The sequence below is a fragment of the Anolis sagrei genome, chromosome 2, assembly GCF_037176765.1.
Source record: "Anolis sagrei isolate rAnoSag1 chromosome 2, rAnoSag1.mat, whole genome shotgun sequence".
In the NCBI taxonomy this organism is placed as follows: Eukaryota; Metazoa; Chordata; class Lepidosauria; order Squamata; family Dactyloidae; genus Anolis; species Anolis sagrei.
The window spans coordinates 26,868,880-26,893,851 of NC_090022.1; the positions used below are offsets into that span (position 1 = coordinate 26,868,880).

Consider the following 24,972-nt stretch of genomic DNA (forward strand, 5'->3'; position numbering starts at 1 on the left):
GTTCTCATAGAGTTGGAAGAGACCTCATGGGCCATCCAGTCCAACCCCCTGCCAAGAAGCAGGAATATTGCATTCAAAGCACCCCTGACAGATGGCCATCCAGCCTCTGTTTAAAAGCTTCCAAAGAAGGAGCCTCCACCACACTCCAGGGCAGAGAGTTCCACTACTGAACGGCTCTCACAGTCAGGAAGTTCTTCCTCATGTTCAGATGGAATCTCCTTTCTTGTAGTTTGAAGCCATTGTTCTGCGTCCTAATCTCCAGGGAAGCAGAAAACAAGCTTGCTCCCTCCTCCCTGTGACTTCCTCTCACATATTTATACATGGTCCTCATCATGTCTCCTCTCAGCCTTCTCTTCTTCAGGCTAAACATGCCCAGCTCCTTAAGCCACTCTTCATGGGGCTTGTTCTCCAGATCCTTGATCATTTTAGTCATCCACCTCTGGACACATTCCAGGTTGTCAATATCTCTCTTCAATTGTGGTGCCCAGAATTGGACACAATATTCCAGGTGTTGTCTAACCAAGGCAGAATAGAGGGGTAACATGACTTCCCTGGATCTAGACACTAGACTCCTATTGATGCAGGCCAAAATCCCATTGAATCATAGAATCAAAGAGTTGGAAGAGACCTCATGGGCCATCCAGTCCAACCCCTTGCCAAGAAGTAGGAATGTTGCATTCAAATCACCCCTGACAGATGGCCATCCAGCCTCTATTTCAAAGCATTGGCTTTATTTTTTTGCTGCCACATCACATTGTTGGCTCATGTTTAACTTGTAGTCCATGAGGACCCCAAGATCTTTTTCACACATATTGCTCTCGAGCCATGCGTCCCCCATTCTGTATATATGGAATCCTGCAGTTTGATATAACAACGATGATGACAACAACAACAATGTCCACCATATACTTAAAGATATAACTGCAAAGACTCTAGCACAAACCAGTGAAGATGGTCCCAGTGGTAATCGGCACACCGGGTGCAGTGCCTAAAGACCTTGGCCTGCACTTAAAAACAATCTGTGCTGACAAAATTACCATCTGTCAGATGCAAAAGGCCACCCTACTTAAGTGCAAAGGATTAAGCAGCTGACGGGGGAAAGGAAAGGGCCTGAGGCTGCTAGGAATTGTGGGAGTTGAAGTCCAAAACACCTGGAGGGTCCAAGTTGGCCCATATCTGATATATATTCATAGTGCTAGGATTCTACTATAACTTTCAATTAATTATAATTTTGTAACAGTGTCCTTCTATCTGGAATAAGCACCCCCAAGGTGCTCCCTGTTTGCTTCTTTGAGAAATATAAACATTTGTAAAAGAACCTATTTTTTGCCGTATGTCCCAGAAAATGCCCCATCTGCATCAGCTTTCTCCTATTAAATATATGAGACTGCAGTTCCCATTGGCTGTACTGTTTGGGCATGGTAGAAGTGCTAGTTCAAGACATCTGAAGTCACAGGTTGGGGAAGGGTGGCCAATCTACAACACAGAATGAGGGCATTCTTGTGGAACTTGGCTTTTCAGTTTAGCTTAGCATTGGTTAAGAAAACGACTCTGACAGTCCCGGATCTGCAGAGGAAGCTGTTTGGTGTAAGTGCTGCGGATTAATTTGATCTGAGCTGCTGTTAAGGAGCAAAAAAAGAGTTGATGGGGGAGGGATGTTCGGGTGGTCACGGAGAGGACTTGGAAGGCTTAGCTGCTTGCAGTCAGGTTGAGAACAGCACAAACCCGTCTCCAGGCCTTTAGCCTTGTGCTACTGCATGCTTTTACTATGTCTTGTGCATTTTGGACCTAAGCCCCAATAAATCAAAATCATGACCAAGTGAAATGGGAGTGGGGAGACAGAATTGCATGTGATGCAAAAAGAAGAAAGAACATAGAATCATAGAATCAAAGAGTTGGAAGAGACTTCATGGGCCATCCAGTCTAACCCCCTGCCAAGAAGCAGGAATATTGCATTCAAATCACCCCTGACAGATGGCCACCCAGCCTCAGTTTAAAAGCTTCCAAAGAAGGAGCCTCCACCACACTCCGGGGCAGAGAGTTCCACTGCTGAATGGCTCTCACAGTCAGGAAATTCTGGCTTAAAGAGCTGAGCATGTTTAGCCTCCAGAAGAGAAGGCTGAGAGAAGACATTATGAGGACCATTTTGTAAATATGTGAGGGTAAGTCCTAGGGAGGAGGGAGCAAGCTTGTTTTTGACTGCCCTTGAGACTAGGACATGGAACAATTTCTACAGGAAATGAGATTCCACCTAAACATGAGGAAAAACTTCCTCATTGTGAGAGCTGTTCAGTAGTGGAACTCTCTGCTGCGGAGTGTGGTGGCTCCTTCTTTGGAGGTTTTTAAACAGAGGTTGGATGGCCATCTGTCAGGGGTGCTTTGAATGCTATTATCCTGCATCTTGATGGGGGTTGGACTGGATGGCCCATGAGGTCTCTTCCAACTCTATGATACTATGAAATGAGAACTGAGGATCTACTCTATGAAATGAGAACAGGTGAATTCAAGGCATAGAATAACAAACAATAGCACCTGGATTTTGGCGCAGCTGGTTAAGTGTCAGCTGCATTAAGATCACTCTGACCAAAGGTCATGAGTTCGAATCCAGCCCGGATTGGAGTGGGTTTCCAACCAATTGTGTGTAGCCTGTTGTCGACCTTTGCAACCCAAAAGATAGTGGCATCTGTCAAGTAGGAAAATAAAGTACCACCTTAATGTGTGGGGAGGCTAAATTAACTGTTTTATGAGGCCATAAAGAAGACTCCCTCAAAGCATTCCAGCGGGGAAGCATGTGGGGAATGCGGAAGTGCTTCATCAGCGTTGCAGATGGACGATGAAAGCGACAGCTTCCTGGCGGCCAGAAAAAAAAAGTTAAATAGCCTCTGTGTATGTCTGTATATGTTTGTATGTCAAAAATTGGCATTGAATGTTTGCCATATATGTGTACACTGTAATCCGCCCTGAGTCCCCTGCGGGGTGAAAAGGGTGGAATATAAAAGCTGTAAATAAATAAATAAATAAATAAACAATACAGATGGGTCCATTTAGATTTATACAACACGTTCTCAAATAAGGGCTGAGATGTGATAGATTATACCAGTGGTTCCCAACCTTTGGGCCTCCAGTTGTTTTGGACTTCAACTCCCAGAAATTCCAGCCAACTTACCAACTTTAGGAGCCTCAATGGCACAGTGGGTTAAACCACTGAGCTGCTTATTTTTTATTTCATATCAAAAGCATTGCATAAATTAATATAAAACTGATAAAAATGAAAGGAATGCAGGTGGCTAAATATCTTTTGACCAAAAACGGGCAACAGCAATAGCATTGTCTGTAGCCTCCAACAATTCTTCCTCTGTACATGAGGCAGGGCATAGTGGACAAGCATGCAGATGCAAAGTTCTCTGTTCTGCTCCACAGTCACATAAGCTGTGGGATTCTTTTAGGTAGTGCCATTTTGCCAGGTTGTTTTCTGATCTGCCCACTCTGCTTCTGAATCTGTTCAGGGACTTCCAAATTGCCAATTCTTGGTTTGCCCTGAGGAAGACACTCATGGGGTGCCATTCAGTTGGGATTTCCTGTTTTAGTTGCCCAGAGGGATACCCTTGCTGTTGCTGGGGGGATGTCAAGAGCAACAAGAGCTGCTGAACTTGTTGATTGAAAAAAAACACGTCAAACAAATGTTGGAAATGTGGAAACATTTTACCAAACATGAGGGACATGTGACAAAGCAAGTATATTTTGGAGAGAAATCTATGAGAGAACACAAAAAATCTTGCAAATTAAGATCAAAATGGAACCAAAATACTACCTTTTAGGGATGCTGGATATTGAAAGAGAGAGAAAAATAGATTTTGTTTAATCATATGACTACAGCAGCTAGGATCATCTATGCTAAGTATTGGAGAAATGAAGAGGCGCCATCAATCGACCAATGGATATTGAAATTAATGGAAAACATGAATATGGACAGACTGACATATTTAAATGGCAGTGAACCAAGGGAGAAGGAAATCCCAAACAGACTGGCAAATAGTAAAAGACTAATTTAAAAAAGAGAAGATGAAAATAATAATATAATTGGAAGGAGGACTAAATCTTCATGAAATAGCTGTTCAGCATAATTGTTATATTAAAAAGCAGGGAAAGAAAAGAGAATTAAATAATATAAGTAGAATATGATATATTATAAACATATTATATCTACCAAGAAATAAATGGACGCCATTGTGTGTGTGTGTGTGTGTGTGTGTATATAGATGTAGTCGTTGTTGTTCTGTTATTGTTGTTGTGTTTTTGGAATTTTATTGTTTTTGTTTAATTTTCTTTTTTATGTAAACAATGTTTTTCTTTATTTTATGTATGCTTAAAATTGAATAAATACAGTTATCCATTGACCCATGGATAAGTTCGCCCATGTTTTTGGGTTGATTTTTTGACTAAAATTTTTAGATATATACATGAGTATATAAAGCTCTTTTCAGCCGTCCTATCTGTGAATGTGACATGGCAGCGAAGCACTTTGAAGGCATTCAAAAAGCCATAAATCGAACCATGGTGGAGAGAATAGAGAGGTTTCTCTGCTTGTTTTAGGTTTTCCCAGAATGGACTAAGATCTTCCCTCTTGTCATTATAATCAGAGAATGAGATGGTTCCTTTTATATATATATATAAGAGATACAGTCCTCTCACTGACTTGCCTCTGTCAAGGCAAAGAATCCCATTTAGTCCATGAGGCAGGATAGATGGGCTGGTTGGGAAAGGTAGAACTGCAATGACCACAATGACAGGCTGGGCTGGAAGTATTCTGTCTTGAAAACTATCTGTGCCTTTTCCAGACCTGTGCTCAAAATGAATTATGCAACTTGAATCTGAATATAGCTAGATGGTCTACATAATTTATTTGGTTTCTAAGATTAAAGTTTTCAAAGAACTGGAAAGTTTGGGGCAGGATCAAGAGTGATGGAGAGCAAGGAGGCAAGTGAAGCAGATGAGAGAGGACGTGAAGCATATTGTTGATGCATTCTACAAACTGCAGCATTAATGCAAGTTGACACCATTTTACCTGCCATGGCTCAGAGCAATTTGTAGTTTGGTGAAGCAGTGGCACTCTGTTAGAGAAGGCTAAAGTCCTTGTAAAACTACAACTCCCAGCATTCGATAGCATAAAGCCATGGTAATTAAAGTGGGGTTTTTTTTCATGTCAGGAGTAACTTGAGAAACTGCAAGTCGCTGCTGGTGTAAGAGAATTGACTCTCTGCAAGGATGTTGCCCAGGGGATGCCCGGATGTTTTGTTGTTTTACCATCTTTGTGGAACCCCCAGTAGTGCAGTGGATTAAACCCTTGTGCCGGCAGGACTTAAGACTGACAGGTCATAGGTTCAAATCCAGAGAGAGCGTGGACGAGCTCCCTCTGTCAGTTCCAGCTCCCCATGCGGAGACATGAGAGAAGCCTCCCACAAAGATGGTAAAACATCAAAACATCCAGATATCCCCTGGGCAACGTCCTTGCAGATGTCTCTCACACCAGAAGCGACTTGCAGTTTCTCAAGTTGCTTCTGATAGAAAAAAACCCATCCTTGTAGGAGGCTTCTCTCATATGGGGAGCTGACAGAAGGAGCTCATCTTTGCTCTCCACTGATTTGAACCTCCAGCCTGTAAGTCTTCAGTCCTGTCGGCACAAGGATTTAACCCATTCCACCACCGGGAGCCCCAGCTACAGTGGTGACAACCTACATTAATTCTACTGTGTAGATGCACTTTTTAAAGAGCCCCCAGTGGTGCAGTGGGTTATAGCACTGAGCTGCTGAACTTGCTGACTGAAAGGTCACAGGTTTGGATCCAGGGAGCAGTGTAAGCTCCCACTGTTAGCCCCAGCTTCTGCCAATCTAGTAGTTCGAAAACATGCAAATGTGAGTAGACCACTCTGGCGGGAAGGTAACGGCACTCCATGCATTCATGCTGGCCACATGACCTTGGAGGTGTCTACAGACAACACCAGCTCTTCGACTTAGAAATGAAGAAGAGCACCACCCCTCAGAGTCAGACACGACTGGACTTAATGTCATGGGAATACCTTTACCTATATGCATTTTGAGAAAAGTATCTGTGAAAGCCACCAAAGTTCAATGTTCTGTTATCACTGTGGGCCTTATCATATCACCTCTGGCTTGACAAACTACTCTGAATATTGTTTAAATTTCCAGGATTTTCACGATAACCATAAATATCAGTAACTTAGGTTTTTAATGAAAAGCAGATCCTGCTCTGTGCTCAATATCTGGTTATGTGCAAGGGAGAAATGTTGTACCTATTTATCACAGAGATAAATAAGAGCCCCTGTTGGCTTAATGGGTTAAACCCTTGTGCCAGTAGGACTGATGACCAATAGGTCAGCAGTTCAAATCCGGGGAGAGTGGCTTGAGCTCCCTCTGTCAGCTCCAGCTTCCCAAGAAGGGACATGAGAGAGCCTCCCACAGGAATGGTAAAACTTCAAAACATCCAGGTGTCCACTGGGCAATTTCCTTGCAGACATTGCAATTCTCTCACACCAGAAGCGACTTGCAGTTTCTAAAGTTACTCCTGACACGAAAAAAAAAATCACTGAGTGCATGATTAGCCCTGCATATAGATAGGAAAGATCGAAAATCTATGAGACTGATTCAAAAGTTCCTGGATTATATCTCAAAGAGTCCCCCAGCTAGCATAGCCATACTAACAGAGGATTCCTAAGATCTGTAGGCCACTACACATAATGTTACAGGTTCTGAAGCTATTCCTTTGGCATGCGGTTGAACTAGATCAGGGTTGTCATCCTGTGCGCACTTACTGAGAAGTCAATCCCACTGCAATGCCCTTGGGACTTACCTTTCAATGGGCTGTGAGCTCTGTTTGGTGTGATGTGATCCGCAGCATGAGGACACGGAGGAGTTCCTTGCCCAGATGATGATTAAACATGACAGGAAGCCCATTTAAGGGATGAAAATTTTACCAGCCACATGCTGGGTAATGGCAGGGCAGCAGTTATACCCATGTAGATAGCTCCATCCTGAACTGAAAAGCGGAAGGGAGGGAGGAAGGGAGGGTCACATATCTCGGAGAAGAAGGATAAAGTAAGAATCGTTTAGCAGAGCCTGGAGGAATAAGAGGCAGCCAGTGGGAAGATGCAAAGCTTGGGAAGAGTTACACTTTTGCGTCCATAACTTCCCTAATGTCTCACATCACAGAGAATCATAGAGCTGGAGGAGGCCCAACAGTCCAATCCAATCTGCCATGCAAGAATAAACAATTAACATTCCTGACAGATGGCCATGCTTTCTCTGTTTCAAAAACTTCAGAGACTCCATCATACTCAGAGGCAGCCCATTTCACAATTGGACAGCTCTTACCATCAGGAAGCTCTTCCTAATGTTTAGGTGAAATCTTTTCTCTTGCAGTTTGAATCAGTTGCTTTGAGTCCCTAGGGTGCATCTACTGTCAATGCCATTTGGCACCATTTCAACTGTCATGCCTCAGTCCTGTGGAATCCTGGGAATTGTAGTTTTACAAGGGCTTTAGCTTTCTTTGCCAAAGAGTCCTGATGACTCAGGTAAAGATTAAGGTAAAGGCTTTCCCTTAACATTAAGTCCATTCATGTTCAACTCTGTAGGTTGGTGCTCATCTCCATTTCTAAACCAAAGAACCAGCGTTGTCCATAGACACCTCCAAGGTCATGTGGCCAGCATGACTGCATGGAGCGCCATTATCTTCCTGCTGGAGCTGTACCTATTAATCTACTCACATTGGCATGTTTTCAAACTGTTAGGTTGGCAGAAGCTGAGGCTAACAGTGGGAGCTCACGCCACTCCCAGGATTCAAACCTGTGACCTTTTGGTCAACAAGTTCAGCAGCTCAGCAGTTTAACCCACTGCACCACCGGGGGTTAATGACTCACTAAACTTTAAATCCCAAGATTCCATAGTATTGAGCCATGGCAGTGAATATGGATATGTTCCAGCTTCTTAATATCCTTCTTAAATTGTGTTCAGAGCTGTTCACATATTTGTTGTTGTTGTTGTTGTTGCTGTGTCTCCAATAATTGGGAGACAAAGCTGTAGTTGGATATTGACCATGCTGGCTGTAGAATTCTTGAATATAGTTCAAAAGCAACACTGCAAAGATCTGGGCAGCTAGTGAAACACAAAAGTGGGATGCATACTTGGCAAGAATAAAGAAAGGAAGTATATACAAATTTACCTGGTCCAGTGATCTTTGACCCTCTCCCACTTTCATGACCAGAAGAAATATGAAAACCTCTCATTCTCCATTAGATACCTTTTTAGATCTATGTTGAATAAGAAGCCGCAAAACAAGTGCCAGCTTCAGCTTTGTCACCCAGCTGTCACATAAACAGGCATGACAACTGCCTATTAAGCATGGCTATTAATTATACTCCGGGTAGGGGTATAATGTTGTCATGGCTATGCTGGCTGGGGCTTTTGGGGCTTGCCATCTAACAATATCTGTTGACAATTCTTAGTCCCAGCTCAGAGTATGTAGAACCACAAGAACCAAAGAGAGAAGAGCAAGATATCATATTAGGGCAAAATGTTTCATCTATTTATTTCAGGATATTCTTACCCTGCTTTTCATGTTTGAAAGCAAATTCCAAAGCAGATTTACAATAGTAAGAATCAAGGGTGGCAGGCAAGATTAAGGATCAGAAAGTAATGGTCTTGGAGATTAAAAATTACTTTTTAGACTGCAACACTGTGAGTCCCATAATCAGTAAGTTCTAACCATGTTGCATAATAATAATAATAATAATAATAATAATAATAGTAAATTTATATTCCTACTCTTCTCTCCAAGGGGACTCAGAGCAGATTACAGTATATAAACACACACAGGCAAACAGCCAATGCCTTGTTACAATAAAATACAATGTGACACAAATAAATACATAGACAAAGGCAAAAGCTTCTCCTTTCATTTCCAGCTCTGAAAACGGTGCTTATCTCTGGCTCTTGGGAGGTGCTCTTCTCAATTTCCAAGCCGAGGAGCCTGCGTTGTCTGTACACAGCTCCTGGTCATGTAGCTGGCATGATTGCTTGGAGCAAGTTTTTGCCTTTTCCCGCCGAAGCTGTACCTATTGAACTACTCACATTTGCATGTTTTCAAACTGCTAGGTTGACAGGAGCTAGGGCTAACTCCAGGAGCTCACCCCATCTCACGGATTCAAACTGCCAACAAAGTTCAGTAGCAGAAGAAATTGCCCTGATTTCACTGGGGAATGTATTGGGTTGAACCCATTGTGCCACCGTGGCCACTTAAGGGATTTGGAGATATATGGGCAAAAAGTAACTTTTCGGAGCTCTGATAGAACCTGTCTTGCCATATATTTATTCCTTTTCACTTCTCCAGTCTTCATCAGAGAGTTTTCTGTCCCCAATATTTTGGGATTTTACAGAAATCACAAAACTTTTCCATTTAATCTTTCTAGAAACCTGCAAATTTTGGGACATGCTTACTAAGAGGAAAATAGTTATCATTGCTGTTCATATTGGAATTGGTATAGCTTTTCCACCATGAGTAAAGTTATAGTATTAATGTAAAGCAGGCATGGGCCAACTTGGGTCCTTCGGGTGTTTTGGACTTCAACTCCCACCATTCCTAACAGCCTCAGGCCCCTTCCTTTCCCCCCTCAGCCGGTTAAGCGGCTGAGGGGGAAAAGGAAAGGGCCTGAGGCTGTTAGGAATGGTGGGAGTTGAAGTCCAAAACACCTGGAGGACCCAAGTTGGCCCACACCTGATGTAAAGCCTAACATTTGTAAAGCACGAGATCCTGCCTGATCTTGGAAGCTAAGACCTGGTTTGTGCTGATATGGGAGACTACCAAGAACTACCATGAGTTTTTGGCTATGTTTCAGAAGAAGGCAATACCAACTCTACTTTAAGTATTCCTTGTATGAAGTACTAAGAAGTCCAGAATAAGAAGGAAATATTCCTTGTACTGAGTGTTACGAAAACCCTATCAAATTCATAACTCAGAAGGTGGTTTGAAGGCATGATGTACCTGCTTGACATTGTATCTGTTAAAGATGAGGAGTCTGTCAGAAAGTAATGAATAAATTAAGCACTACGAACATGGTAAAATTCATAGAAACTTGAAGCCAGGCTCTTAAGAGCTAAGCATTCAAAGCCTTCTGCATGGATAGAGAAATCTCTCTGTTTTGCTTTCTCCATCATTTGGGATCCCACCTACCCACCCTCTCTTTAAATCAGATTTTCCCATCAAATTGATGAATTGTGATTTTTTTTAAAAAAGAAATGTTTACAATGCTTTTAGCAAAAAAGGGAACCATACACAATTCTCGCTCATTTCTACCTCTGCAGAGACATTTTCCCCAAGGACTTTGTGGTGAGCGAGGAATAGCGATGGGTTTGCCCTTTCCTCTTATCTGCAGTACGAAGCTGACTCTTAGCTGCGGATTTGATTGCTTCCTTTAATGGTCTTAATTCGGATACATTAATAAACCACACAACAGAGAGGCCTTTGGTTGAAGAACTGAAGCAACTTAGAAGAGTCAGGGTGACTTTGAGAAATGTTCCTTTTTTGGGTCTCCCGACTCCCAGAATCCTCCATTGCCCATTTTGGCAAGAGATAATAATAATAATAATAATAATAATAATAATAATAATAGGATTTAAAGATCGAACTGCAAAGACTCTGGCACAAGCCAGTCAAGGTGGTCCCAGTGGTGATCAGCACACTAGGTGAAGTGCCTAAAGACCTTGGCACTGAGAAAATTACCATCTGGCAGCTGCAAAAGGCCACCTTACTGGAATCTGCACGTATTATTTGCCGATACATCACAAAGTCCTAGACACTTTTATACCGTACAGTTCTTTGAAATTCCCGCTCCCACTCAGCTAGACCCGACTTTGCCGCGATTGGCCAAGCTTCAAGGACATCAGAACAGCTGAAGGAGGTTTCTGTGCAGAGACGGGACTACAATGCCCGTCTGCCAGTAGAAGAGCATTCCCTGTTCCCAATGCAGATTTCTGTTTTCCAGTGGTAGGCGAGGGGCAGGATGAAAACTTCAGACAAAGGAGTTATAGTTTTATGGTTGGATTACATTGTCCCAATTCCAAGATGAACAGAGTGGGGCCTTCAGGTCCCATGAGTTCTATTGTTGTGATGATGATCTTTATGAACTCCAACAGTGCGGGTCTGGTGACTCTGCACCAGTGTCTATTGTATATCAAAGCAATATACTGTCCATGATGATACGATTATTAATCTGTTCCTGGGAAAAGGGGAAATGGCAATGTGGAAAGTGGGGCAAGACATGCTAACATCAGGGAAGAAAATGCCAGAGTTAACGGAGGAGAAATGGATACAAAAGAGCAAAAGTTAAGGATAATCATGTTTACTTAGGGGTTAGAAACAACATAACTAGTAAAAAGGGGAGATGGTTGCTAAAAAGTATTTTAAAGACTCCCAGGCGCTGGTAGCTGCTGCTCGGCTCCTCCAGACCGCTAAATGTCGATAAAAGTGGATTTTAAAGTCAAAATGGGATCCTACTACTTGCGGAACTCTCCGCTGTGGTGCCAAGTTTATCAATTAAATAATTCAATTGGGGGAATTCCACACGAACAATTTGTTTGCTTCCATTCATTTCTCCGCAGCTAAGAAAAGTTTCTTTCATTTAATTTTTTTTAACAAATCCTAGCTGCATAAGTTTTACACGAATGCATGTCTCCTATCTTTCTCTATTATCAAACTTAACACTTTGTATCTTTTTTTCTACTCTCCTTAGGAACCTGTTGGACCTCGACACTTTCTCCAAGTCTGATCCAAGTAAGTCTACCAAATTGGCAAACATGGGGACGTGGGTTGGGAGAAGAGCGCACTGTGGTTTGCAGGAGTCAAGGAATATAATGGCCCAAAGAACAACATACAAGTAGGTGACATTAAGCAGCTGAGGAGGGAAAGGAAAGGGCCTGAGGCTGTTAGGAATTGTGGGAGTTGGAGTCCAAAACACCTGGAGGGCTGAAGTTGGCCCATGCCTGCTGTCTAACCTATTCCACGGCTGCTGTGATCCATGAAAAGAACAGCCTTGATATTCATTTTAATGTACTTTAATTGCTTTTTCTAGGCTCATTTATGTTATTAGTATAATTAGATTTCTTCGATTATTTGTATTTGGTCCTCATTCTGATGTTTAATTTCTCTTTTGTCACAAGTTTATTGTTTATTTTAAAATGTTTTTATTTGAGTTTGGGCATTGAATGTTTGCCTTTTGTTTGTTTGTAAACCGACCTGAGTCCCCTTGGGGTGAGAGGGCGGTCTATAAATATATTATTATTATTTAGCCCCAAATCAGTCCAGTGACAGAAACTGAGAAGTTACTCTTTTGGACTACAGTCCTATCCAGTAGAATTAACTAATTTACTTCATATAGCCTCCATCAAACAAGTAGATCAGAGGTCCCAGTTTCCAAAGCTAGTACAACTAGTTTGTTGTAGTTTTAAAAAAAGTCAAAATGTGAACTTATTCAGATAGGGAAATTGACTCAGCTTATTAAGGAGAAAGCTTTAACCAACTTTAAGAAAGACCAGAACTTGTTTATTACCTTTTCACAAAAAAGTGGCAATAATAAAAATGTCTGAATGCCACCTGTTTACACAAATCTGTTACGAAGAACATGTATTGTTTACAATGGACTCTGCAGATATACACCACACACACACACGAAAAGAAAATCAGCCTCTTTCGCAAGTCTTACAAATGCTGATTTATTATACCTACTTCATATTATATACATTACTTACTTACGTAGGCGATACTTCGCAGCCCAAGGAAGATGGTCTTCCAAGTCTGGTGTCTTGGTGGTGGGTCCATAGGTGGCTGTGGAGCCCTATTATTGATCTGCATGTTCTCCCACAATGAGGACATCAGTTTCCAGGTGGAAGGTGGTCCCAGTCCCAGTTGACTTGATGCGCCTTCCTCTTGGCATGTTTCTCCCTTTTGCCCTCCATTTGTGCCTCTTTGAATTCTAAATCACTGCTGGTCACAGCTGACCTCCAGATAAAGTGTTCAAGGGCCAGGGCTCAAGGGCCAGTTCTTAGTGTTTATGCCACAGTTTTAAAGGTTGGCTTTAAGCCCATCTTTAAATCTCTTTTCCTGTCCACCAACAATATGTTTCCCATTCTTGAGTTGAGAGTATAGTAACTGTTTTGGGAGACAGTGGTTGGGCATTTGGACAATGTGGCCAGTCCAGCAGAGTTGATGGCGTAGGAGCATCGCTTCAATGTTGGTGGTCTTTGCTTCTTCCAGAATGCTGACATTTGTCTGCCTGTCTTCCCAAGAGATTTGCGGATTTTTTTGTAGGCAATGCTGATGGAATCATTCCAGGAATTGTACATATATACCTGGGATCACGTAAACCAGGGGTCCTCAAACAAAGGCCCGGGGGCCGGATACGGCCCTCCAAGGTCATTTACCCGGCCCTCGCTCAGGGTCAACCTAAGTCTGAAATGACTTGAAACACACAGCAACAACAACAATCCTATCTCATCAGCCAATGGAATGGCTGATTTTTCTCCTCATGAATGGAGAAGAAAAAGACTGGATAATAGACAAAGTAAGGGGAGGAAGAGAGAGAGAGAGAGAAAAAAAATCAGAACAGAGAACCAAAATAAACCCTTATCTATTTCTCCAGAGACTTTCATTTTCACTGCCCGTGGTCAACACATCTCATCAGCCAAAAACAGGCCCACAATTCCCATTGAAATACTAATAAGTTTATATTTGTTAATGTTGTTCTTCATTTTAATTATTGTATTGTTTATAAGATATGTGCAGTGTGCATAGGAATTCATTCATTTTTTTTTTCAAATTATAATGCGGCCCTCCAACAGTTTGAAGGACTGTGACCTGGCCCTCTGTTTAAAAAGTTTGTGGACCCCTGACGTGAACAATTTCAAGTGAAAAGGGATTGTGAATGAAAAATGTTTGAGAAGCCTTGATTTTAAGAGAATAGAATAAGAATTCAGCAGGTTAAACCACTGAGCTGCTGAACTTGCTTAGTGAAAGGTCGGTGGTTTGAATCCAGGGAGCAGGTGAGCTCCTGCTGTTAGCCACAGCTTCTGCCAACCTAGCAGTTCGAAAACATGCAGATGTGAGTAGATCAATAGATACTGCTTTGGCGGGAAGGTAATGGCGCTCCATGCAGTCATGCCAACCACATCACCTAGGAAGCGTCTATGGACAACACTGGCTCTTCAGCTTAGAAATGGAGATGAGCACCACCACCCCCCCCCCCCCCCCAGAGACGGACACGACTAGACTTAATGTCGGGGAAACCTTTACCTTTACATTAGAATAAGAAGGGATAAAAAACAGCAGATAGTGAGTGTGAGGTTTGTAGCATTATTTTTCTGTTTGCTTGTTGGTTTTATGTGTATGGCTTGCATTTTGTTTTTGTGTATGTGTTTTATGTAATCCTTAAATTGTAGTTGGTAATAGTCAGGAGAGTGTAGCTATGGTATTACATATCACAAAACCTTGCTTGGTTTTTACTGGTGTTCCATTCTATTATGATCTATCTTTCTCAAATGAAAATTACCTTTTAAAAAACATATGGCATATTAAGGATGCAACAATCCACTTATGGCATGAGCATTTCTGAACTATAGCCCATTTTATCAGATGTAGATTAGAGAGAATTTATTGCACATATTAAACTATAAATTGTTTGTGGTGGGATTATAGATAACAAGGTTAGAGAGAAATTAAATATAGCAAGTTCCAACAGAGGTAATAGCATTATTCAGACCATGTTGTTCATAGCACAAAAATCTTGACACGAATGTGCAAAGGGATCTTGTCTATTAGAACATCAGTGCCAAATGCACAAAATGTTATATATGGAGCACATACCCTCCAACTGTTTTGACATGGCAGAACAGTCCCAAATAATCTTCTGTAAGCCCACTTTTTCCATTCCTTTTTAATTCTCTCTTGCCCCTTCCACACTACCCTTATATCCCAGGATCTGATCCCAGATTATCTGCTTATTCCAGATTATCTGGTAGTGGAGACACATATAATCCAGTTTAAAGCAGATAATCTGGGATCAGATCCTGGGATATATGGCAGTGTTAAAGGGGCCACAGTTTCCCTCCCCTCCTTCCATTTTTCCTTTTGTCTCGCTCTAACTTGCATTGCAAATTGAGTTCAGAGTGCAAAATTTGTTTTCAATCAATTAATTCAATATATTGGAGAGGAAGGGACGAATCTTGGCTTTCCCAAAAAGGCTCAGATGAAAGCAAAGTGCTGCAAGTTTCTGTTAGCTTATATATTCTTCTTTTTTTATACGTTTTGCCATCTTGATCAAATTCAGAGGTATGAATCCCATTTTTCATCTGGGAAATGTTGGAGGATGTGCCAGAATTTCAGTTATGAATACAGTGTTTGTCTCTAGTCCCCTGTTCCCCATTGTATATACAGTGTGGCCCCTGAATCAGTTGGGGGTACATTCCCAGACTTTGTGTGGATACATGAAGCCCTATTGAAATGAAGAATATATGACCTAAGAATGGCATGGGCAAACTTTGGCCCTCCTGTGTTTTGGACTTCATCTCTCACAATTCCTAACAGCCTCAGGCCCCTTCGTTTTCTGGATAACTGAAATTCTGGATTATCCTTTCTGGGTCCGATGAAGTGGGCTGTAGTCCAACAAAGCTGATGTGATAATCATTTTCTTGGTCTTCAGGGTGTCCGAGGTTCCTCATTAATTTTTCAATCATTTTCTAAAAAAATAAATGGAAATCTTACAGGGTCAGCTTTAACTGGAGGAAGGGACAGCCACAGAGAGATGCAAGCTGGCTTGCAAGATTTGCAGGTGTAGGTGCACTTGTGAATGTGTGTGTGTGTGCTTTTAGATTGAAAGGAAGTTCATGAATGGAGGAGAAAAAGACTGGATAATAGACAAAGGAAGGGGAGGAAGAGAGAGAGAGAGAAAATCAGAACAGAGAAACAAAATAAGCCCTTATCTATTTCTCCAGAGACTTTCATTTTCACTGCTGGTGGTCAACACAATATTTCCTCTCAGTTAATGTGACCCTAAACCAGTCGTATAGCATAATAATAATAATAATAAGAAGAAGAAGAAGAAGAAGAAGAAGAAGAATTATTTTACTGACACAAAAACACAGCAAACGAGATATACTGTATATGCTGGATTTCGTATCACTAAATCACAAGTCGAACACTTCCCAAGCACCCAGGACGGTGTGATGTATTTTTGAATGATGCACGCAGATCCAAGTAAGGTAAATAATAATAATAATAATAATAATAATAATAATAATACGGGGGGACAGTTGCATTGAGGAAAAACAACAGGAAAAACTCAGCTGTTATCAGGACGTCAAAATCAAATTGCAAAGGCACTGGCATAAACCAGGTGGTCCCAGTGGTCATTGGCACACTGAGTGCCGTGCATTTGGAAACAATAAACATTGACAAAATTACGATCTGTCAACTGCAGAAGGCCACCTTATTTGGATCTGCACGCATCATTCGAAAATACATCACACAGTCTTAAATGCTTGGGAAGTGTTCAGCTTGTGATTTTGTGATATGAAATCCAGCATATATATCTCATTTGCTGTGACATACTTTGTTTTTGTGTCAGTAAAATAATAATAATAGTTCTTAATAGTTCTTCTTCTTATTATTATTATTATTATTATTATCTTTCTTACCTGCCTCTCTTTGTGGCTCAAGGCGGGTTACAGCATACACAAATACCTTAAAAGTTCTCATGCCCTACCAAACTAAAAATCTCAGGATTCCACAAGATGCAGCAAGGGCAGTAAAAACAGAACCACGGTACTATTACTGTGTAATTTGAATGGGCCCTAGGCCTCCGGTAAAATGGGCTCTATGCAACTCTTGAGCAAAAGTTTTACAGCCTTAGTAGATTCCCATAACCCTCCTGCATATCTCCACATTAAAAAAATGTGGGGTTTGCCCCCCCCCCCCCCCAAAAAGATTGAAATGCCTCCATGGCATTCTCAAATGATTGCTCCTCTTTTCAATAGCTCATGGATGGATCAGAGAAGTATTATTGGTATCTGTGTTTTTCAGTCTGTGATCTGGAGCACAGGTTCTTAATGACTGACCCCCTAGATCTGGCATGGGCAAACTTCAACTTCAACTCCCACAATTCCTAACAGTCACAGGCCCTTTCCTCCCCCCCCCCCCTGCCTCTTGAGTGGTTGAGTGGCAGAGGGGGAAAAGGAAAGGGCTGAGGCTGTTAGGAATTATGGGAGTTGAAGTCCAAAACATTTGGAGGGCCAAAGTTTGCCCATGCCTGTTTTAGACTAGCTGTTCCTGACCTTTAACTCCATTCCTGGGTTTTTTCCTGCTGAATCCTAACTCTCCCACAAGCATTGTGAATCCACAAAGTTCTTCCTTTTTTCATCTGCTTCTCTTTCCTGAGAATTTTGTATAATGTAGTAGGTTTGGAAGTAAGGAGAAAACATTTAAAATATATAACCATAAAACTTTATTTTGGTACCAGAATATATCGGCCATAACCACAACATTTATATTTGGTATAAAGAAATACTGGATTCATACCTAAAGTGATTTTGTTGTTGTTGTTGTGTCAGAAGTTGCTTCTGGTGTGAGAGAATTGGCCTTCTGCAAGGACATTGCCCAGGGGATGCCCGGATGATTTTTGATGTTTTTATCATCCTTGTGGGAGGCTTCTCTCATGTCCCCGCATGAGGAACTGGAGCTGATAGAGGGAGCTCATCCACCTTCATCACCTAAAGTGATGAATGAAATTGTTTCATTTTTGTACTTAAAATAGTTTTGAGATTGGGCTTTATGTCTTATTGTTGAATAATAAATCTTGGGTGGCATCCAACTTACTCCTAAATTTGTTGTTGGTATAAGCAGAAGCTAAAAAAATTTGATTCACATCAATAGGTGGACTTGCAGATGAGCATTCTTTGGATAGCTTTTCCGGCTACTGACAGCTATACATTTACCTGTCTTGCCCAATTCAGTGGCACAGATTCAAATTTTGTTTTTAAAGCAGAGGTACATTGAATTTCAATAAAATCTTCATACTCTGACAGGGACTTTTCCAAAAGATTTTAAAGTGTTTTTGTGGAACTCCTACAATGCTTTTGTGGACCCCTAGGACAGCGGTTGCCAATTTGTGTTCTGTGCAAACCTAAGGTTTAATAAAACTCACAGGAGGGATACTTTCCAGATAGTAGCATGGAAATCAAGTGGGTGCAAAACCCATTTGTCAACCGAAATAAACTTGACATGTTGTCTGTTCCAGAGTATGACAATCTTATTAAATTCAGTGTGCTTTAAAAAAAAGAAATTTCAATTTGTGCCACTGAATAACTATTGGGTAAAATGCACAGACATATAGCTGTCAGATGACAGAAATGCTCTAATAGACTCATAAAGACAGACATGCACGAACCCAAGCTATGTAGCAGCCATGAGCAAACTTTGGCCCTCCAGGTGTTTTGGACTTCAGCTCCCACAATTCCTAACAGCCTCAGGCTCCTTCCTTTCCCCCTAAACCACTTGGTTCATCAAGTTCTAGGCTATGGCTGATTTCTCTGGTTGAATGAGTCTGCAGTGCCTTTCATGTCCCTTGATTTGTGTTTGGGCAAATGCTGCTGTATTTGGTGGTCCCTATGTAGACTCGTCCACAGCTGCATGGTATACACGTAGATTCCTGCAGTGGTTAGTGGATCCTTCATATCCTTTGCTAAACATAGCATTTGTTGGATTTTCTGAGTGGGTCTGTAGATAGTTTGTAGGTTGTGTTTCTTCATCAGCTTCCCTAAGCAGTCAGTGGTTCCCTTGATGTATGGTAGGAACACGTTTCCTCTGGGTGGATCTTTGTCTTTACTATTGTGGCTTGTTCTCGGTCTTGCAGCTCTTTTGATGTCTGTGGTAGAATACTCACTGGCCTGTAGAACCCAGTTTAGGTGGTTCAGTTCACCTTGGAGGAGAAGGGGTTAGCAGATCCTGTTTGCACAGTCTACAAGGGCTTTAATTGTCCTTCTTTTTTGACCTGGGTGATGGTTAGAGTTTTTATGTAGATATCTATCAATGTGTGCAGGTTTTCTGTAAAATGTGTGGGCCAATTGTTGATTTTGTTTGTAGGTGACTAGTATGTCTAGTGGAATGAAACCGCCACCAATAAATATGTGACGATAACACAACAATAATAGTAAAAAACCCCAACAATGATAATAAAACAATAATCCAATAACTAATTTAAATAGAATCAATACAAGTAAGAGGCTATGGTGTCGCAAGTTAAACTGCTGAGCTGCTGAACTTGCTGACCGGAAGGTTAGTGGTTCGAATCTGCAGGAATGGGGTGAGCCCCAGCTCCTGCCGACATAGTAGTTCGAAAACATGCAAATGTGAGTAGATCAATAGGTACTTAGCGGGAAGGTAAACGGCACTCCATGCAGTGATGCTAGCAACATGACTAGGAGGTATCTACAGACAACGCAGGCTCTTTGTCTTAGAAATGGAGATAAGCACCACCCCCAGAGCCGGAGATATGTCCTTTACCTTTACCTGTTCATTTGTGTTGCACTGTTTGCCTCATGTCTGTATATTCTGGAATCTGCCCAGAGTCCCCTAGGGGAGATAGGGTGGAATACAAATAAAGTGCAGTACATGTGAAAAAGATATTGGAGCCCTCATGGACAACAAGTTAAATATGAGCCAACAATGTCATGCGCCAGCTAAAAAAGCCAATGGGATTTTGACCTGCATAAATAGAAGTCTAGTGTCTAGATCCAGGGAAGTCATGCTGCCCCTCTATTCCGCCATGGTTAGACCACACCTGGAATATTGTGTGCAATTCTGGGCACCGCAATTGAAGAGATATATTGACAAGCTGGATTGTGTCCAGACGAGGGTGACTAAAATGATCAAGGGTTTGGAGAACAAGCCCTATGAGGAGCGGTTTAAAGACCTGGGCATGTCTAGCCTGCAGAAGAAAAGGCTGAAAGGAGACATGATAACAATGTGAGGGGAAGTCATAGGGAGAAGGCTTGTTTTCTTCTGCTCTGGAGACTAGGACACGGAACAATGGCTTAAAACCACAAGAAAGGAGATTCCATCTGAACATGAGGAAGAACTTCCTGACTGTGAGAGCTGTTCTGCAGTGGAACTCTCTGCCCCAGAGTATGGTACAGGCTCCTTCTTTGGATGTGATTTTCCTGCTTCTTGGCAGGGGATTGGACTAGATGGCCCATGAGGTCTCTAGATCTAGGGAAGTAATGCTACCCCTCTATTCTGCTTTGGTTGGACCACACCTGGAATATTGTGTCCAATTCTGGGCACCACAATTCAAGAGAGATATTGACAAGCTGGAATGTGTCCAGAGGAGGGCGACTAAAATGATCAAGGGTCTGGAGAACAAGCCCTATGAGGAGCGGCTTGAGGAGCTGGGCATGTTTAGCCTGAAGAAGAGAAGGATGAGAGGAGATATGATAGCCATGTATAAATACGTGAGAGGAAGCCACAGGGAGAAGGGAGCAAGCTTGTTTACTGCTTCCATGGAGATTAGGACAAGGAACAATGGCTTCAAACTACAGGAAAGGAGATTCCATTTGAACATGAGGAAGAACTTCCTGACGGCGAGAGCCGTTCAGCAGTGGAGGCTCTTCCTTTGGAAGCTTTAAAACAGCTTTTAAACAGAGGCTGGATGGCCATCTGTCAGGGGTGATTTGAATGCAATATTCCTGCTTCTTGGTAGGGGGTTGGACTGGATGGCCCATGAGGTCTCTTCCAACTCTTTGATTCTATGATTCTTCCAACTCTAGGATTCTATGATTCTATGTTGTTGTTGCTGTTATATTAACTAAACAATCCAGAAAAGTGAAAAAGTAAACCAAATATATTAAATTAACAACAGACATCATCCTTTAAAACCAAAATTATATGGTATAAAACAATAAAAGCAACAAAAAAAGTTTAGTAGTGCAAAAAAAGTCCTTAACTCTGCCATTTTTGCTGCCTCATATAATTCATAACTCAAAACTATTTTATATATTGGGAGGAAAAAAAACTTTTTTTTGACATCTGTCAATGCTGTTAAATAATCCATGTTTGCAACATCCCATAGTCCCAGGTGCCATTCTCCCTTGGGCCTTTACCATTTTCCAACATCATAGCCTCTTCATAAGAAAGTTTCTGCTTAGCTAGACATGTTGTGTGTGGAGATTGTCAAGCTGAAACCACATCAAAGAGGCATTTGGGGCCTTCTGTGGTTCGGCTGCCAGCACAGGGACTGGCAGTAATTGGATATACCTCTTGTTCATTCACCCCTTGGTCATTCAACAGAGGGTTCCTTTGAGAGATGAATTTTGTACTGGAATCCAGGCTCAAGGGCATCAGACCTACTCAGAACAGAAGGCCGTGGCTGTACAAGCACGTATACATCAGCTACTATAGCTGGATAGAAGCAGCATATTAGGTTGAATGTTTTTAGCTCTATTTTTATGAATGTATGGCATAAAATTCTGCCAATTTACAGAATTGGCAGTATTTGATGCCATAAATTCATAAATATACAGTTAAAAACATTCAACCTAATATTACTTTTTAAAAAACCATATAAAACCACTAAAAATATATAATTACCAGTGTCGTCCTGTTAAAATCATTATCTAGCAGCATCGTCTAGCCATTCCATGTTCACTCTTCCTATTAGGAAGAACCTCTTGATGATAAGATCTGAGTGTGATGGAATCTCTTTAAAGCAGAGGCTGGATGGCCATCTGTCAGGAGTGCCCTGATTGCGTGTTCTTGCATAGTTTGAGGTTGGACTGGATGGTCCTTGGGGTCTCTTTCAACTCTATCTGTGACTGTGTTGCATTCTGACAAGACCTCAAGTCTGAGTTGGCCTTGAACTAAGCGGATCAGGGTGCTAGAATTGTTACCCTGCACACAAGGAACTATCTTTCAAACTTTGTTGTCGAAGGTTTATATGGCTGGAATAACTGGTTTGCTGTGAGTTTTCCGGGCTGTATGACTGTGTTCCAGAAGCATTCTCTCCTGACATTTTACCCACATCTATGGCAGGCATCTTCAGAGGTTGTGAGGTCTGTTTGCAACTAGGCAAGTGAGGTTTATATATCTGTGGAATGTCCAGGATGGGAGAAAGAACTCTTATCTACTTGAGGCAAGTGTGAATGCTGCAATTGGACACCTTGATTAGCATTGAATGGCCTTGCAGCTTCAAAGCCTGGCTGCTTCCTGCCTAGGAGAATTCTTTGTTGGGAGGTGTTTGCTGGCCCTAATTGTTTCCAGTCTGGAATTCCGCTGCTTTTTGAGTGTTCTTCTTTATTTACTATCCAGATTTTAGAGTTTTTTAAAATATTGGTAGCCAGATTTTGTTTATTTTCATGGTTTCCTCCTTTCTGTTGAAATTGTACACATAGAATCATAGTATCATAGAGTTGGGCCATCCAGTCCAACCCCCTGCCAAGAAGCAGGGAAATTACATTCAAAGCACTCCTGACAAGTGGCCATCCAGCCTGTTTAAAGGCCTCCAAAGAAGGAGCCTCAACCACACTCCAAGGCAGAGAGTTCCACTGCTGAACAGCTCTCACATGCTTGTGGATTTTAGTGGCTTCTCTGTGTAGCCTGACATGGTGGTTGTTGGAATGGTCCAGCATTTCTGTGTTCTCAAATAATACGCTATCTTTCATACTCATTCCTATCCATTGAATTACTTTAGGAGAAAATGTTGGTTCTGGCGGATTCATAATTGGGTGACACCCCAGGGACCCCAGGAGCCCCCGGTGGCGCAGTGGGTTAAAGCCTTGTGCTGGCAGACCGACAGGTCGCAGGTTCGAATCCCGGGAGAGGCGGATGAGCTCCTTCTATCAGCTCCTGCTCCTCATGCGGGGACATGAGAGAAGCCTTCCGCATCAGAAATCATCCGGGCGTCCCCTGGGCAACGTCCTTGCAGACGGCCAATTCTCTCACAACAGGAGCGGTTGCTCCTGACACGACAAAAAAAAAAAAAAAACCCCAGGGACCAACCTGTTCAACCCTATTTTGCCATGTAGGAATGCACAATTAAAGCATTCCCAGCAGATGGCCATCTAGCTTCTGTTTAAAAACCTCCAGAGAAGGAAATTCTTCACCACACTCCAAGGCAGCATATTCCAGCTCTGACTGTCCTAATGTTCTTTCCTGTAGATTGGATCCAAACAGAAAACAAACTTGTTCTCATTTTCAGTATGACATTCTTTCAAATATTTAAATATGTCTATTATAATCTCCTCTTGGTCCTCTCTTCTCCAGGTTCAATGTTGTCCTTGAAGTGTAATGTCCAGAATTACATTGTATTCTTAGCTTAAGCGGCTGAGGGGGAAAAGAAGGGGCCTGAGGCTGTTAGGAATTGTGGGAGTTGGAGTCCAAAACACCTGGAGGGCCAAAGTTTGCCCATGCCTGAGCTATACTGTGAGAGCTCACACTCATGCCCTCCAAATATCCTGATTTGGCAGGGATAGTCCCAATTAATCCTATGTTGTCAGCATTTTCAGGCTTGTAACATGTTCTAGATTTTCCCAAGATGCATCAATGATATCCTTGGATGTGTAGTTTGGCAGAGAAATCTAAAGACCGGGTTATTGTAGTTTTTTCGGGCTATATGGCCATGTTCTAGAGGCATTCTCTCCTGACGTTTCGCCTGCATCTATGGCAAGCATCCTCAGAGGTAGTGAAGTCTCACTACCTCTGAGGATGCTTGCCATAGATGCAGGCGAAACATCAGGAGAGAATGCCTCTAGAACATGGCCATATAGCCCGAAAAAAAACCTACAACAACCCAGTGATTTCAGCCATGAAAGCTTTCGACAATACATTGAATCTAAAGATCTTGTGAAACGGAAACATAGCATTGAGCAATGACAGTTAAAATTGTGTCAAATTGCACTCAGTTAGCTCAGCAGAAGGGAGAGGGGAGGTCCCGACCCTCTCCTACCCTTGACATGGAGCATCTTACCAAAACTGCATCTGTACAGAATCAACATTCTATAAACACATCTCATAAAAACAGGGAAAAGAGAGATTTCTGCTAAGTCAGAGGAGTTTTCCTTGAGGAGATCTCTTTTAAATTTCTAGCATCTCTGGAACCGTGCACGTGTGTCCCAGTTTTCAGCTTTGAAATGTTGGAGGGTATGAAGAACCAGGTTGGCTCGAAGTGTGAGATAATGGATTCTGTGGAACATTCAATGCCTTACAGTCACATACAGTGAGACTCACAAACACAGACAAGGCAAAGGCTTCTCCTTTTCCATTTCTGGTTTCTGGAGGCAGTGCTTAGCTCTGGCGGAGGTGTTCGTCTCCATTTCCAAGCCTAGGAGTCTGCATTGTCACCTCTTGGTCATGTGGCTGGAAAGTCTGCTTGGAACATCTTTTGCCTTTTCCTGCAAGAGTGGTACCTATTTATCTACTCGCAATTTCATGTTTTTGAACTGCTAGGTTGACAGGAGCTAGGACTAACAGCGGGAGCTCACCCCATCCCGTGGATTCAGATTGTCGACCTTTAGGTCAGCAGTTCAGCAGCACAAGGGTTTAATCCATTGCATCACCACGGCTACACTATAGAGTTAATGCATGTCTCAATGCTATGGCACCATGGTAGTTGTAGTTTTCCAAGGTTTTTAACCAACTCTGCCAAATAGTGCTGACGCCTCACCAAACTACAAATCCCAGGGTTCTGAAGCATTGAACCATGGCAGGTAAAGTGATGCCAAACTGCATTAATAGTGTAGTGTAGATGCATCCTCCAAAGTCTTTCTTTAGTACCGGTTTGAAACTGCATTAAATGTGGTCTGGGACTTTTGGGGGTGAAAGTGCAAGACACCTTGAGAACTAAACTTCTATTTACTCCCTGGCTAT

General features: G+C 42.1%; 1 protein-coding gene across 1 annotated transcript in view; it reads left to right on the forward strand.

Moving 5' to 3' along the window:
* CPNE9 (copine family member 9) overlaps window positions 1-24,972 on the forward strand; it is a 91,694-nt gene that overhangs the window by 17,602 nt on the left and 49,120 nt on the right. Inside the window, exon 2 of the mRNA XM_067463412.1 lies at window positions 11,801-11,841. Coding sequence (XP_067319513.1) covers window positions 11,801-11,841 — 41 coding nt within the window. The remainder of the gene's footprint in view (window positions 1-11,800; window positions 11,842-24,972) is intronic.